Below are 16,006 nucleotides of genomic sequence, written 5' to 3' on the forward strand. Positions count from 1 at the left end.
CCCCCCCCCCCCAGGTAGGGTATGTGTGATACTCCTCGGGCACTCCTGGCTGTTCAAAACAAATGGGTAACTGACGACAGCCAATCTTAACACTCCCATGTGAGGTTTCCTCCTCACTAGTCTAATGTGATCCCCTCCACATCCCTGGTCTAGCAGCTTCTGGCAGCAGGACCTCCACTTGGACCCTGCCGAAACCAGTACCTGATTGAGTTAACCCAACCAGGAGCCATTTCCTAGGGAAGCTGGTGTAAAGCCTATACGTGTTGGAACGTCCCTTAGATCATGATGGATTTCTGTCTTTACTTTTCCTGGTCAATGTCCTCAATCACAGAATTGGGTAATTTTATAAAACTTTTCCAGTTTTTTCCCATGTGTTAAAGATGGCGGGTTTTATGTGACTTTCTCTGCAAGGCAAGCCACAAGTGGGGCACAGCAAGCCCCCACCACCAGCCTCCTCAGGGTGTGGCACGGCATGCAAACTCGGTCCATATGCTGCCACCCATTTGTAGCCTAGGATCTAATGGGAAAGGGGAAGGAGGGCCGGCCTCCCTTCTTCAAGAACCCTTAGCAGCTGGTTGGTGGTCATAGCGATTTTGTTCCAAGGACACCTCAGACCACTTTGACCCCTTGGGAACCTCTGATATACCCTGCATATGGAATGCAACCCAGGAGTTGTGGGGGGCCCCGGGGGGATTTCATGGTAATGCACCTTTTCTCTCTCTAGGACGAGCCTGGGAGCTTCTCCAGTCCCCAAGGACTCTCCCTTGGGATGCTTTTTTTAACCCACTGGAAACAATTTGTCTTGCAAAATTTAGGAAAGGACTGATCTGTAACACTGCGTGTTCTCAATAGAATCTAGCAGTTAGATCTCTTCCGCAGGAAACAGGGCAAATAGAGAGAGGTAACCCTTGGTCCAGGCCCTCATGGCTAACTCAGGACTCGGAGCAAAGGTCTCTTACAGAATGTGTTTATCCAAATGTGTTTGGCTAGTAAACACCCTCCTAACATATTAGATGTCTAAATAGGCCTCCTCCAAGTTAATCCAGGTTACTGGAGAAAACACAGGTCATCCCTAATGGAGGGGACGCTGACTCTCTCTCTCTGTTCTTCTGCCTAATAGATGTGAGGGCCTCTCCCTCATTGATTTCCTGGGTTAATGGCTATAGTTGGAGCCAACTGGTTAGTCTACCCCAGAACGGGGACTTGAAGGAATATTCCCAAGCAGAGCAGCTGCCAAAGCTCCCTTCGTTTCAGGGAAACTCCCGGTCTTCTGTGGCCTGACACGGACTGCAAATTTTCACTTGTTGGTGGAAAGGAAAACAAACATGGCGTCCGCTCCTCTGTCTGAGCTGATGAGATTTAGAACTGGGAACTCTTCCTCCTCCTGTTTCTGCACTGCCTAGAGTGCGGCCTGCCTAACTGATTCTATACCATCCGCAGTGCCTCCCCTGGCACCACTGGCCCCTCCTTCCACCCTCGGTGTCAAGGAGCAAAGAGCACCCACTTTGGACCACCCACTTCAGATTTCCCCACGGAGGTCTCAGGTAAAAATTGACAGAGGGGAACGCTGTTGTCTTCTAAGTGGATACGGGTAGAACATATGTTCTGTTTCAACTAATTTAAGTTTGTTGGTCTAAGACAGACCTCTCTATCAGCATTAAATATGAAACTTATCCCACCCGTTTTGCTAAAAGTCAAATAAGCTCTTGAAATAAGTTTGTGTTCTTTCTATTGCAATTTGTTAGCAAAAAGACAACTTAAATGATAGTTAATTTAGTTGCAAAGTTTTCACGGGTAATTGTTCAGATAGCTTTCAGTCTTTGGTAACCTAAAACTTTAGTTTTGTTGGCATGATAATTGGGATTGAATTCATTGGACATCTAGGTCTTTTCCAAATAGGTTAAGATGTTAAAGCATTGATTATAAAACATGGTTTATCTGCTTTTTGATTTCTTATTGCAGAGAAACTAAGGATATTTGGGTCTGATGGTAAACAGGCATTGTGCTTTGTAACTAACATTCTGAGTTTTGTTTTGTTTTTAACAAACTTCCCAAGATTTAAATAGTAAATAAAGTCTTTTTGACCAATTAGACTTCTTTGGTATGGAAAGTTACTCTGAAAGCATTGTCAAATAATGGAAAACCTTAGGTTGTATTGCTTGGGTAAATGCTGTAACTACTCAAACATGTATGCAATTCGTAAAGTTTTAATGTTTTCTGGTATAAGGCCTTCACTTGGTATTCTGATTATTTAAGTGTTATGTGCCACAAAAATAACTGAATTTCTTGTCAACTGCATTACAAGGAACTCCCATCAGATCTTTAATCATGTCCGCTTTTGAGTCTTTTTGTCATAGTTTTGTACCTCATTTTAAAATATTGCTGGTTCTCTAATGTTTGCTCTTCCAGGTTAAGAAAACTTCCTCTTAAGATATGATATGGGATGTGAAGAAGTATTCCTCGGTCAACAAACTGAGGCATTTAACTTTTCTACCTAAACCCTCTGAAATTCACAAATTCTCAAGGAGTGTTGTTTCTTTCGAGGCAATCATACTTACTTGCCTAAGTTCAATGAGAATCTCCTTGTAAAAGGACACCATTGAAAACATTGGTCATTTTACCAAGGCTTTGACTGGAATGTCATATTTGGGACTGGCATGCATAGACTCGGATATGACCCAACAGCTTTAAGGAATAAAGATTGACTTTTTCAAGCATGGAGCCAATAAATCTCCTTGGAAATGTTGGCCGGATACCTTGCTTACAGACTTCCCAGCAGCCCAACCAGGTGAGTAAACAATGTCACTTCCTGGCAGGTGCAGGACCTCCGGACATGTTGGGGACCTCGTGGAGAGGAATTCACTCAAATCTACAGATATTGCCCGCATTGGCTTCTGGCTCGGAGAGGCTACTAAGTGTTCAATTTAGATTCCTTATAAAAAGTTCCAGCAAAGCAAATTTCAAATGTTCTATACCATCAGCCACCAATCTTGCTGAGCCTATGTAAATAATTTGGCCAGGTTTGTTAAAACTGGGCTTGTTTTACAATTAGTCTTGATTTGGCTAACTCTGGTTAATGAGGGTTTTTAGAGAAAAAAATTATGTTTCAATAATGTACCTTTATGAATTTTTCTTAGTATTAACCTTATCTTGTCTTTTCGGGGGTCTCCCTGCCTGTTGCCTTAAACCGGCATAACGTCCAAAAGACAGATGGTCCTTTCTACTCAAGGAGGCTCATATGTGCTATTTCCCCTGAACTTACTGTCTTTGCCTTTCATAACTCCCCTTTAACTTCCCCAACTGACCACTGTTGACCCATAGGTAGGGACATCTCTAAGCCCCTATTCAGCAGAAAAAAGTTACAGAAGAGGAGACCTTCCACCCTCAGCAACCTTAAAAATTGTAAGGGTCTAAGTTGAGGGAGGGGAATGATGAGGGAACATCCGGCAAGCTGACAGGCCACAAACATCCTCTGCGCTCAACCCAGAGGGATGTGTGATATTCCTCAGGCACTCCTGGCTGCCCAAGAACAAAGAAAACAAATGGTTAACTGATAGGGATCATAGACCTGAATGACCTAAGATTCTCCATCACCCCTCCATAGTGATGGGGGAAACAAAGGCAGAAGGAAATGGAAGATAGACCTCAATTTCCTTATACCCTGCAGCCCACTGACAACCACTTGAGGCCACTGACTAACACTTGGGGCGGGCAGAGCAAACGTTTCTCCAGGAACTCCCTACGGTCTCAATGCTAATGCTTTGCTGGAGGGAAAACAACCTTAGCTTCAGGCCTCCAGTATCCTAGGAGTCTTCTTTAGCATATGAAAATCTCACTAGAAACTTCCCCAACGCCATTGTATATAACCAGTCTCTCCTAAAGGTCCCTGGGCAGCTCTTCCTGCCCACGGGTCCTGTCCCTAAGCTTTAATAAAATCACCTTTTTATTAAGGTGATTTTGAAGACCAAAGACGTCTTCAAGAATTCTTGGCTGTTGGCTCTGGACCCCACGAACTCCACTGTCACCCCAAAAAACCTCATCAGGAATGAGACACTTAACTATTCGTGGATAGAGGCTATCTTAGCATGTTGACCAGAGGTCTGTATTTTTTAGTTATTATAGAAAGGGAAACACATCACTGTTGTTAAGAAGCTGAATCAACTACAACGCAATTGAACAGTAAACAAACAGGCAGTTCACAGGGTCTTTGAGTGCAGATGGGATGTTCAAGTCTTGGATTCCGTTTCTCAAGTCAGGCTGCAACAAAAGGATGCCAGGCTGACCAAGGACTGAGTTCTTACACTCCTGCCAAGATTTACAAACCAGGGCTCGTTTCAATATGCTCTGAGAGCATGTAATAGCCAAACCCTGCTGGCAACATTAAATCAGGTTAACCATTCAAAACAGGCCAACACTGGAAGAGTCAGATGCATGTTAATTTACTCTTATTTCATGGGTTTATTTAGTGCTGTTCCTCTCAAGAGCTCACAGTGCACAGAATGTGGCCACAATAAAATCATGTGAAATATACAACTGTCTCTGCTTACATCCGAAGGACTCTTTTATACTTATAAATGAAGTCCTACCAAGTGGCCCGGAAAATCTACGGAAGACATGATGACCATTAGATCTAGCACTTAGCCAGTTCAGAGAGTACCTCATCTCTACTTCTGTAATTTTTTTAAGAAACCAAAATGTTTTTCAATTTGAGTCTGCAAAATTAAATTTTAAGAGAAGGCACTTCTGCTAACTGAACAACAAAATCATTCTTTCTGAATCTCTGTGAATCATTATGGAAATCTTCCCACAAATTTCTTACATTCCCTCTTCGGATTCTATCAGCACCCCCAGAGAAAGCCCCAAAACGAAATGAAAGCTTTTGTCTAAAAAGTGTGTAACAATTCAAATAAAATGGGTTGTTTCTAATGTCATTGTCATGAGCTTCTATACTGGGAATGAGAGAGCACTTCCCACGTATTTACAAGGTCTTTTAAGAATTTGAAATTCTTTTAACCGTTTCCTTTTATTCGACCTAAGTGTCTATTAACTGAAGCAAAAACTATTTCTAGGCCAGCATGATAATAATTACACTGGGGTTTTTAAAAAACAAAAGAAACCCAGCTGTAATTCTAGCTTTAATGTTTTTTTTTTTTTCTTTTCCTCCCAGATCAAACATGTAAGATGAGAGATTTCCCCAAGTCCTGCTGGCCCACTCCTTGAATGCGGTACTTTGCCCACAACAGATCTATCCCCTTATCTGGCTACAGATCCCTTATCCCTCACGGAAAACTTGACATTGTCACTTGCTTTCAGAAAACAAAATGATCAAGCATAACCTTGTTTATCAGCATCTTTGTACCTCTAACCTCATCCTTTTGTGGTGCAACTATATATTAAAGAAATATTATTGGTACTAGGAATTCATAAACACATGGCTGTTCCTGGCCTCAAGGAGGTCATTATCAACAGTGGAAAAAAGTTAAATGAAATTAAGGATTCATAACACATCATTATACATGGTAGGACAGAGGTCTGGGCCACTTGTTAAGACAGCACAGGAAACAAGGCTGCTAACCCCCAATCTACACAAAGTGGGGCAGGAGGGACCAGATTTATAAGATTCTGCGCAGGTCAAATAAATAAAATTTAAGTTTAGGTGTGGAAAGAACAAAGGAAGACTCAGTTTCAGGCTAGGGCTGAATATCTCCATGCAGTAAAATGGAAATAGGAAGCAGAGGAGGGAGCTGATGAGTTCCAGTCTTGAAGAGGTTGAGTTAGAAGTAAGTGGAATGTCAAGGAAGCGATTAAATACATGGAGCTATTTCTATTTGTCTATTTATCCATTTATGTATTTATTTATTTTAGTCATCTCTAACCCCAACATGGGACTCAAACTCATGGCCCTGAGATCAAGAGTCGCCCATTCTTCCAACTGAGCCAGCCAAGGGCCACCATTTTTAGTAAAAATAAATGGACGAGTGACATCGATTTGGGGCACATTTACATAGGCATGTTATGTCACAAGGTCACAAAACTACTTCAGGAAAGCTTAGTGAGTACTTGGCTGTGCTGAGTCCTCAGGCTGAGGGGAAGCCTGGAGGACTCTGATCTTACAAGGAAGAAACAAGTCACAGCCAGTAACACTGCAAAGAACTCCGAGGCAAATGTGGGGGTACACAACTCAAGGCAAAGGTTTCAAGGAAGCAGAGACTGGGTGTCTCAAAATCCCCAGAAAGGACACATAAGATGAGGAATAAAAAGTGACAATTGGATTAATAACTCAAAAGTATTTCCTGACTGAGGGGTATGTAAGCTTCGACTAGTACGAACAAACATGGGATTGTGTGAAATGAGAAGCCAAGTACGCTACCGTTGATTGATCATCATGATCTTTGAATCTACTATAGCTCAAGTTTTCCAATCACTGAACTCCAACGGGAGGAGCTGAGTAAATATTTACTAAGTGTACACGTTAAAAGGTTTACACTGCACCCTCCCCCCCCGCCCCCCCACAGTTTCCGGTCTTTGCTTACTTAACCTGTAAGAGGCACCTGCCTCCAGAATAACCTTGTTTGGTAGTTAACAGAACCACAGTTTATATTAAGTTTCTCTTCTGTATGCAAATAAGGTATACAAAGTACCTAAATAACCATGCATAAATCAAGCTAAAGGACACTTAGGTCCAAACAATTCAAATGTTTACCAATTCTCTAAGGGTTAGAACCTGAAATACCCACTCCCAGGGGTATAGAGACCCTTCCCAGCCAACACTCAAGGTGAGTAAGACAACCCAAGCAAAGACTTCCTAATTCACTAATTAGGACTCCATTCACTCCTCCACAGCCAACCTACACATTGAATGTGAGGAGGTAGGGTAGGTTTGGAGCAGTGGGGGAAGAAGTTTGGATGGGGGTCAGAGGACAACAACATCCAATTCCCATGGCCAGGACCATCCTACTTAGCCTGGGGGTGGATGAAAAGATTCTTCTAAGCCCTTAAGACATAGCTTTGCTCCAAACCCCATCATTCATTTTTTCTTCTGCTCTGGTTGATCATCTTGACACTTGATACACGATTAAAATCCATGCAATAAAAAACTGCTGAACTTTTCACTCGATTTGTCTCCAAGAAAATCCATCACTCACACATCACTAACTGTGAGCTCTACCTGTGGGAACACAGTCTAATAATACTGAAGCAATCAGGAATGCTCCTTATAGTTTATTCTCCTCACCACCAATTGGCAAAGCTCATTTTTCTGCACTCCAGAGGTCACACGCAAGAGGGAGGAGCAAAAGGGTCAAACCCTCACTGAAGCAATGCGATCATGGAAACGGAGGTCACATGGAGCCCCTGTCAGCCTTGGTCCTCGAGGGACCACACCGAGCAGAGCCCCTATACTGTCTACACCGAACATGTAGCAAGAGTGAGCAACGAAGGGAAGTTGTTGATATTCGGGGCTTGTTACTATAGCATAATTTAATCTATCTTAACTAATACCAGGTGACTGGAATTAGCTATTTCACGAATGTCCGGTGGTTAGTAAATCTCAGTAGAGTTCCAAAATGTGAAATCAACAAGATAAAGAAGGATTCCCCGGAGAGAATTTCCAACCATCAAACTAGAAGGCGTTTAGACTTGTTCCTTTGACCCATATATTAATTTCACATACACTGCACTTTAGTTGACACACCTAAAATATAATAAATGTAATCTGAAATCGCCCAGTGCACATGCGTGTATTTGTGTGTGCGCGCGCGTGCACACGCACGTATTTTCTCTTCTCCAGTGTTTACCCTTTCTCCTCGGATTTGTTGTTCTGATCTTGGAACTGGACTTGAATCTGGCACTGCTTTTTAATCTTATCAGCAAAGCTTTTCTTTCTAGTTGGGTTTTTATATGGTTCTGTTGCTGTTCCTCAGCAAAATACATTTCTTGCTAGGCCCCTTGGCTGTTTAACTTGTGTGGATATGTGTATACGTAAGTATTCTCACACAAAAGTAAGAAAAGTTTGTAACGCTTTCTAAAAGAAACCCAAGTGATGCTCTTGAGCTATTTTTGAAGATGACACCACGACAAAGTATAACCTATGTCTGTGTCCTGTCACTGCTATAATTCCTGTTCAGAAATTGGGGTTCTGCCCAATCTCCTCTTTCCTGCTCTACTGACAGCAATGTGAAACACTGTGATTACTGTGAAAGCAGATAAACATCATTAAGCAGCTAAAAGTTTATGCCACATAAATCCTAACCATCTCAATCCTTAGAACAGCCTTCTGACATCAGAATTACTGTGATGGATCAGAAAACTAAGGCACACAAAGGTAACTTGCTCAAAGTCACCCTGAATTTAGTGGTGGAGACACGATTTGAACTCAGTCTGACTGTCTCGGCTGAGTTTTCATTGCAGCATCTATAGTTACTAGTGGTGGTCTTGTGTGCCTCAGTTTCCTCACCTGAAAGCTAGAAATATGTTGTCCCACCTATATCACAGCTTTCTTGGATGGCTCAATGAGACAGCAGTGATGAAAGTATTTAAAAATTAGCAGGGTACACATATGAAATCAACTCAAGATTTATTTCTGTTAACTAACAAGTTATTAATTAAAAAAAAAAAAACTTTGATAAAATTTCACAACTAAACTTCCAGGAGATTTTTACCCGGAAATCTGAGTTTTTCAGCTTTTAGAAAATCAGAGCAGGTGCAACATTAGCCCTTCATTCCTGCACGGAATCAAGTGCCAGAACAGAAGAGCAAATGCCCATCTGAGACCCGACAAGTGGCCCCACTTCCTACCCTGCTGGCTTCATCTACTTACCGTCATACGAATCTGCCTTTGTTTCTCCCTTTAGGAAAGTAAGAAGCTGGATGCATGTAAGACAGTCTTGTGATCCGGAGGCGCCAGGCTAGCCCAGGTATGTCACCTGACTGTCAGGGTTTGAACATGGGACCTGATCCCCACACTGGAACTCCTACCCAAACGCTTTGTTCCAATCCCAGCATATACGTTGCCCAAGCAAGCTCTGCTTAAGCCCTTTAGATAATATCTGTTGGCTTAGACAAAGTGTTTAACAACAAAAAAAAAAATAGGCATGTTGCCTAGATGCAATTTCAGCAAGAATATCACCTGTTCAAGAAAATCACCTCAGGAACTGATTATAGAAAGAGTAAGCTTTTTGGTTTTTTTTTTCTCCTCTTATCTTCGGAGATAAATCTCACCTCCTTTCCTGGTACAAAAGAAATAGCATAGCCAAGGTCACCGACATAGAGGCACTTGAAAGCTTCTCATTGAAAAAGAAATTTCATTTATTTATTTGTAATTTATTTTTAATGCTTATTCATTTCAGAGAGGGAGAGGGAGACAGAGAATCTGAAACAGGCTCCAGGCCCCGAGCCGTCAGTACAGAGCCCCACGTGGAACTCGAACTCACAAACCGTGAGATCATGACCTGAGCCAAAGTCAGACAATTAACCGATTGAACCACCCAGGGGCCCCAAGCAAGAAATTTTAAAGTGATAGAAAGTTTCCCATGAGTCAACCTGTCATAAGCAGCTACGGTCATGCCCTATCCAGATGCCCTCCTGCTGTCCCCCCGGCGCTTTGTTAAAAGGGCACAAATAAGCCCCGGATTGGTCCCTAGTAAAGCCCCTCTGTCCATCCACTTAGAGGTCAAAGTAAGGCAACATGACAATTATAAGTCTGGTCTCCGTGTCCAACACACCTAGATCCAAATCCTCCCTGGGTCACGTTCTTCGGTGAGTGTTCTTGCCAAATCTATCTGGAAAATAGGGTTAATACCACGTCCTGCACAGAGCTGTCTAAGAATGCAAGAAGTGACTGAAAGCCCATGAGGTCTGACACATAATGAATATTTAATAAATGGCAGCTATTGTTATTTCTTAAGGACAATTATTCGGGGTCAAGAGTGAGCTTTTTTCTCAAGTGTTGTTTTTCTATTGCTTTTCCAGATAGTAGAGTATATTCTGGGTATTTTTAGGATCATAAAAGTAGTTCTACTGAAAGGAGCTAAAGAACAACATTATCCTCAATTCAAAACAATAAAATCAACACCAAACCCGTTCAGGAAAGAGAACATGATAGTCTGTATTTTAAATGAGAAAACTTCTGAGGTGAGGAATGGAACAGAATATTTATAAGACTAAGTGAATTATCATGTTACAGTACCAAAAATTATCCTTTCTAATGAGGAGCTCTCAGGCTACATTTCTACATTCTTCAGCAGAGAAAATTGCTTTCGACAGAGAAAAACTGAAAATAACACGAGGATTTCCATACATTAACTATTTACGGTAATAATAGTTTTCTTCTTCTTTTTTTTTTTTAAATACAATTCTGAAAACAGAATTCCACAGGTGATTACTGGGAATGCAAATTTGTGTGGGATGATCTCATAAATGCTTAAATAAGAAACAATGCTAACAGTACCCTCCATGAATGTGAATTTTCTCATCTCTCCAGCACTGTGCTTACAGGCGTTTATTTACTACTGTGGATCACACTACAGAATGGAAGGTACAAAATTCATTCCTTGTTTTTTTCCAAACCTCCATCTTGATGACTATTATTTTCTATTGCATTAACTTATCCTAATACAACTGAAAATCTTTGGTTTCCCGCAGGAGTGATAACAACACTTTCAGCTGAGTGGAAGCTTCCTAAGTTGATTTTCAAGGAAACTGTATTTATTAATCACATCACATCTGGCTTTCTCCATTGCCCCATGAGAGGGTTGACCGAGATCATTTCCAGGGGCCCTTCCTCTCTAGCTAGCATCTTACTCATTATCTTCCTACAATGTTTCTATTAGAGAGATTACCGTCACGTGGAGAAGTTCATTTGATCCCTGGTTCATCAGTTTTCAGGTCCTGACAGTGTAAAATAGGCTCAGTCCAGGACAATTAGTTCCATGTGGGATGGTTGCAGAAAAGGCGTCAAGAACAACATTCAGTTCTGTGAGAGTCCAAAGGGCTTCACAGAACGGAAACCTACTCTAAGTCCCAACATTCCTTCAGCACACAAATTTATGCTGATGTTAGGAGCGAAGGGGAGAAAGACAAAAATGGAGTAGCCAGCACCCCAAGACTCACCATTGTCAATGGCCCGGGTGAGGGCTGGGAGAAGTGGAGAAAGCCAGGGAAACTACAAGATACTGTTAATTCTTACAGGGTTTAGCATGCCAGTGGTATTTTTGTAACTCTATAAAAACCACTTGGGCAGGGGAGGGCGCCTGGCTGGCTCACCCGGTGGAGCGTGTGACTCTCGATCTTGGGGTTCAAGCCCCATGTTGGGTGGAGGGATTACTTAATAATAAAATCATACAAAGTAAAATAAATAAATGAAGAAATAATAAACAGCAACTTGGGGACATTTTCCCAAGTAAGAATATCTAACACCAAAATCAAATTAAAACTGTATTTGTCTTTCATCTCTTTTAATAGAAGCAAGCTCAAACATTAAAAAATCAATCTCATAATAGAAGACATTGTTTTAAATTAAATAATTAAAAAAAAACCTAACTATATTGTTTTTCATTTATTATCATAGACTCATCACGGACCAATCAGGGGTCATGGGCATTCGAAGCCACTTTATTGATAATGTATTTCATAAACGTAAATACACCAATATTAAAGCACACGAATGCATCATTACTTCTATCCCAAAAAGGAGGAGTCCCAACTTCAGGGCAGAGGATTTGGGTAATCTAGAAATAAAATTAGGAAATACACAGAAATGTCACCTAAAATATGACCAGATTAGAAAAATCCTTGCTCATAAAAAGAATGTGGTCGCTGAGAGGGGTGGCTGAGGAGGGAGACAGAGCACCAAGCTGGGGCACCCAGGGTGTCTCCCCTGTCCCCCTGGGTGCCCCCACACGCAGCACACTCAGCATGAACCTGGGGAGGCGGGCACTTCTCTCTGCACCCAACTACTGCTGTGGTCCTGTAGTAAATAATCCAAACAGCCCGCAAAACCCTTCCGGCTCAAGCCAGCAGTTTATTACAAGGCGCTCCATGCCTAGACTGGCATCTCCCATAGTCCGTTCGTGGGGTTCCGTGGAACCCAGATAGGTAAAAAGTGACAACAGTGTGCCCCCAAAACGGCCTTGGGTAAAGTCTGGGAACAAGTGATACAAATATCAAAAGATATTGTTAGGTTTCAGTATGTTTACATCCTGCAAGAGAAGGCTATCTAGGATGGCTATTTCTCATACACGTATATTACTGGGGAAATCGTTTTAGAGACTTTAATTTATTCTGTTTCTACACGTATATCAGAATTCAGATCTCAGCCAAATAATGCTGGGAAACAGATTATATAGCTGGGAGGGGGTATCCCTACAACATCTTGCCGTTTAAAAACAAATTCACGTACTATTATGCCGGAGGTTTGCCTTAAGGTTATTAAGCCCACTCTCGAACCAGTGATGAATGTTTAGCAACTAGTTAAGGGGTCATGTTCGATTTAGCTCAATTTACAAAACTAAAATGGAAAATTAATTTCAGTTTTCTGTCTTTAGCCCTTTTGATTCATACACTGCAATTATGAGTGTGTTATTTTTGGGGGGAGGGGGGAGGCAGGTCTGGTTTGGGGTATATTTATCACTTGGCCTGGCATGCACAGTATTAATTATGCTCCTTGAATATCAAATAAAAGTAAAAGATGAGTGACCTGAGGCAACAGTCCCTGCCTGCAATTTCAAAATAACGGATCAAGTAAGTCAAAAGCAAAGCATGCATTTTAATCTACCGTACACAACTGTTGAGGCTGCATCTAAGCAACCGACTATTTTTAAAATAATAAAACCATTTTCCTATCATCTCTTTCTTCCGGTCAGTAGTAATTATGCCTGAGGTATGTTTAATTACCGTCAAACAGTGGTGTTACGTCGGCCGTTTGCAAATTCAGTGGCCGTCTGCAAATTCAGTGGAGGCGTCACCTCTGAGAGGCCAAGGTCTACAACGCGTAACCTTAGCTGCTTTGGAACAAATCCCAGGACCCTTTACGCCAGTCAAGAGGCAGAATGGAAGCAGGGGTCACTCTCCAGAATTCTCTTGGCCGGTGATTCCAAATCATCAGCACATTAAACAGACACCTCCTCCTCTCAATAGCTGCTCAAACAGCTTCTTTTCTAGAGCAGGGAATGATAATTAGGATTTCATAGTTTGGGACAGCCAGCATTAGCCTCATGGCTTTCCCTGGTGCGGATTAATAACAGTAGCTATAATGATGACAGCAAACGATAATAGTTCTAATTACTGATATTCATCTTAGGATGGTGAGCAGCTGTTAAAACATCTCTCTGGAAGTTCAAGTTCAGCCGCCTAGCTTTTTTTTTTTTTTTTTTTTTTTTTGCCAAATAGAGAAAGCTTTAATGCTAATTAGGAAGGGAAATTACAAATTCGAATGTCAGTCAGAGTGCACCGTGATTGTTCTTTATTAACTTTTTCTCTTCCCCACCTTAAGCTTTCTGGCCCTGAAGCTTTTAACAGCTGACACTTCAAGTAATGAAGGGAGCCCCAGGGGGGCCTCCTGGTTTCCACTTAAAACAACCCTTTCCCTTTCAATAAGGGAAGCTCCTCATTGGTTTGCGGTTTGCATTAGAAGGCCGTGATGCACTTCCTGAAAGCTGTCACAAACTCCTTTATCTGGAGAGCCACTGTCTCCTAAGGGCTGTGCTAAGGCCCCTGCTATTGTGGCCAAAAGGGAGGCCACAGAACAGAGGCCCCATCTATTTCTTCCCAATCAGTTGCAGAAACCTCTCGCACATGACTTGACTTCTTGGCAAGCAAGTCCTTCATTTCACCTGTCGGTGGGTGCCTCCTAAATTCTCCAGGCCACCTGAACCGTGCGGGCGGCTGGGAGTGGGGAAATGCACTGTGACCGCGGTCTTCTATCCCAACTCCGTACGGGAACCTCCAAGCCAGACGACAGGGAAATCAGGGTCAGGCTTAAAGGTGGGGAATCGCTTCCAGGGCCCTGGAGAGCAGGGAGCAGGAAGAGCGTCTGTTCAGGACCACCTGGGCACCCGTGCGGACCCCTCCAGAGTAAGGACGGGGGCCTGTCAGTGCTGTTTTGCATCAGGAGCCAAGAGAGCCTGGTGACTGTTGGCATTCCCTTCAATCAGGGGTTGTCACACTTTTTCCAGGAAGACCTAGCCGCTGAGTGGCCTGGGCTTTCAGACCCACTGTCTGCACTCTAACTGGGCAGCTCTCACTGCCGTGTACGAGCAGTAGTGGACGACGAGAGAAGGCACAAGTGTGGCTGGCTTCCAGTAAAATTTACATTTGAATTTCGTATAATGTTAACACGGCACAAAGCCTCGTTCTTCTGACCTTTTTTTCTCCAGACATTTAAAAAAAAAAAAATCATTCTTAGGTCAACGACAGTCCAAAAATTAGTAGCAGGCAGTTTGGTGATCCCTGCCTTACATGGAAATGACAGTATTTTAGGGTACCGTCTTCTCAAATGATAATAGAAGTCCCATAAAACCAACAAACAACAACAACAAAAGAAATTCCAACCAACCAACCAACCAACTAACCAACCAAACCAGCCAAAGAGCCAAGTGTTACTCTCTTTTGCAATCCTAGCATGACACCACCTGTCTCAAACGTCACACTGAATGGATAAGAGGAAGGGCATGGAGATCGCCTGTGGACACAGCTTGTGTCTGCTCCTGCTGGGTATGGCGAACCCCCTCCCTTCCATGAGGTTCTGTTCCATAACTAAACAAATTGGGGACCTACGGAAACTTCAATCCTTCTCCCTGTGTGAGCGGTTGGGCACATGCAACTGTGTGTGGTCCTTGTGGCCAATCTGTGACCTGACCTACAATGTTAACAGTGGCTATTTAAAATACAGGTTTTCAGACACCTTTCCCAGATATATTTCAGTCGCCCTGTGGCTGTTCCGCATACGTGTATTTTAAGCAACATCCCCAACTGAGTCATGTGATCTAGTCTACTTAGGAAACCAATATGGAACCAAGGTTTACTCCAAGTTCAAAGTTCATGGCACAGAGTCCAACTGTCTTTAGAGCTGCAAGGCTGATCTTTTCTATTTTATATAAAGTTGTTTTTTAATTTTTTTAAGTTTATCTTCAGACAGAGAGAGTGAGCAGAGGAGGGGCAGAGAGAGGGAGAGAGAAGTTTCTAGGGCTACTAAGAAGCGATACTCAAAAACAAAACAAAACCAAAATAGAAAACAAAACTATGGTAGACAAGAAATAGAGAAAATAGGCCATAAGCAGTCTACGGTGAATGGACCTGACGATACACAGGCAGGGCTGAAGGATCGCTTTGCGGCTGCTTCTCAACCGCTGTGCAAATACCAAACCCCTGGGAAACTGAGCAGCATGCAGAGCAAGAAAAGCCACAGTCGCCATGGAGGGGGAGGCTCCGTCTGAGCAAAGAGGTTGGGCAGGCCACACATCTATGACAGCTTTGCTCTAAACAGTGGTGACAGCTGTGAACCAAAGGGCGGCCATTCTCGCAATAAACTTCAACAGCATCTCTTCGCAGGAATAGCAATCCCATCAGAAGCACCATCTCTGAATACAAAAGACAAAGCTGGCTGTATCAATTCTGCTCTGGGTCAAACATCTAAAGAGGCTATTACCCCCTTCGCCACCTTTTCTACATTCCCAGACTCACGCTCCTGCAGGCCTAATTCTTGCTATTTTACTTCGTGTTCCTCACTGTTTCCCCCTTGTCACCGGCTCTCTGGCCCAGCTCTCGGCTCAGATTGCTTCTTCATGCCGGTGTCGTCCTGCCATTCTGAGTGCTGCAGACCTCTGACCTCAGCAGACCTATGATTTTGCACTGAAATAATTTTCTAATATGCTCAAAGAGACGCACTGACTTCTTGACGCCTAATGGTATCTTGTTATTTAATTAGACCAAAAAACGATAGAATCAATAAATTACAGTAGTAGCTGACAATATATTCTGACTTTGTGCCATGGATTGGGTTAAGTGCTTT

At 42.6% G+C, this 16,006-nt stretch overlaps 1 protein-coding gene across 5 annotated transcripts in view; it reads right to left on the bottom strand.

Moving 5' to 3' along the window:
- The window catches only part of PRKG1 (protein kinase cGMP-dependent 1), a 1,163,528-nt gene that overhangs the window by 324,143 nt on the left and 823,379 nt on the right, over positions 1–16,006 (bottom strand). Inside the window, exon 1 of one of the 5 annotated variants that reach the window (XM_040454318.1) lies at positions 8,819–8,908. The exons of the other annotated variants lie outside the window; for them this stretch is intronic. Within the exon in view, the coding sequence (XP_040310252.1) occupies positions 8,819–8,824 (6 nt within the window). The 5' untranslated portion in view covers positions 8,825–8,908. Of the gene's footprint in view, positions 1–8,818; positions 8,909–16,006 lie in introns of those variants that run through there. 5 annotated transcript variants of the gene reach the window in all.

This window comes from Herpailurus yagouaroundi, unplaced genomic scaffold, assembly GCF_014898765.1.
Source record: "Herpailurus yagouaroundi ecotype Mexico unplaced genomic scaffold, PumYag 211, whole genome shotgun sequence".
Taxonomy (NCBI): Eukaryota; Metazoa; Chordata; class Mammalia; order Carnivora; family Felidae; genus Herpailurus; species Herpailurus yagouaroundi.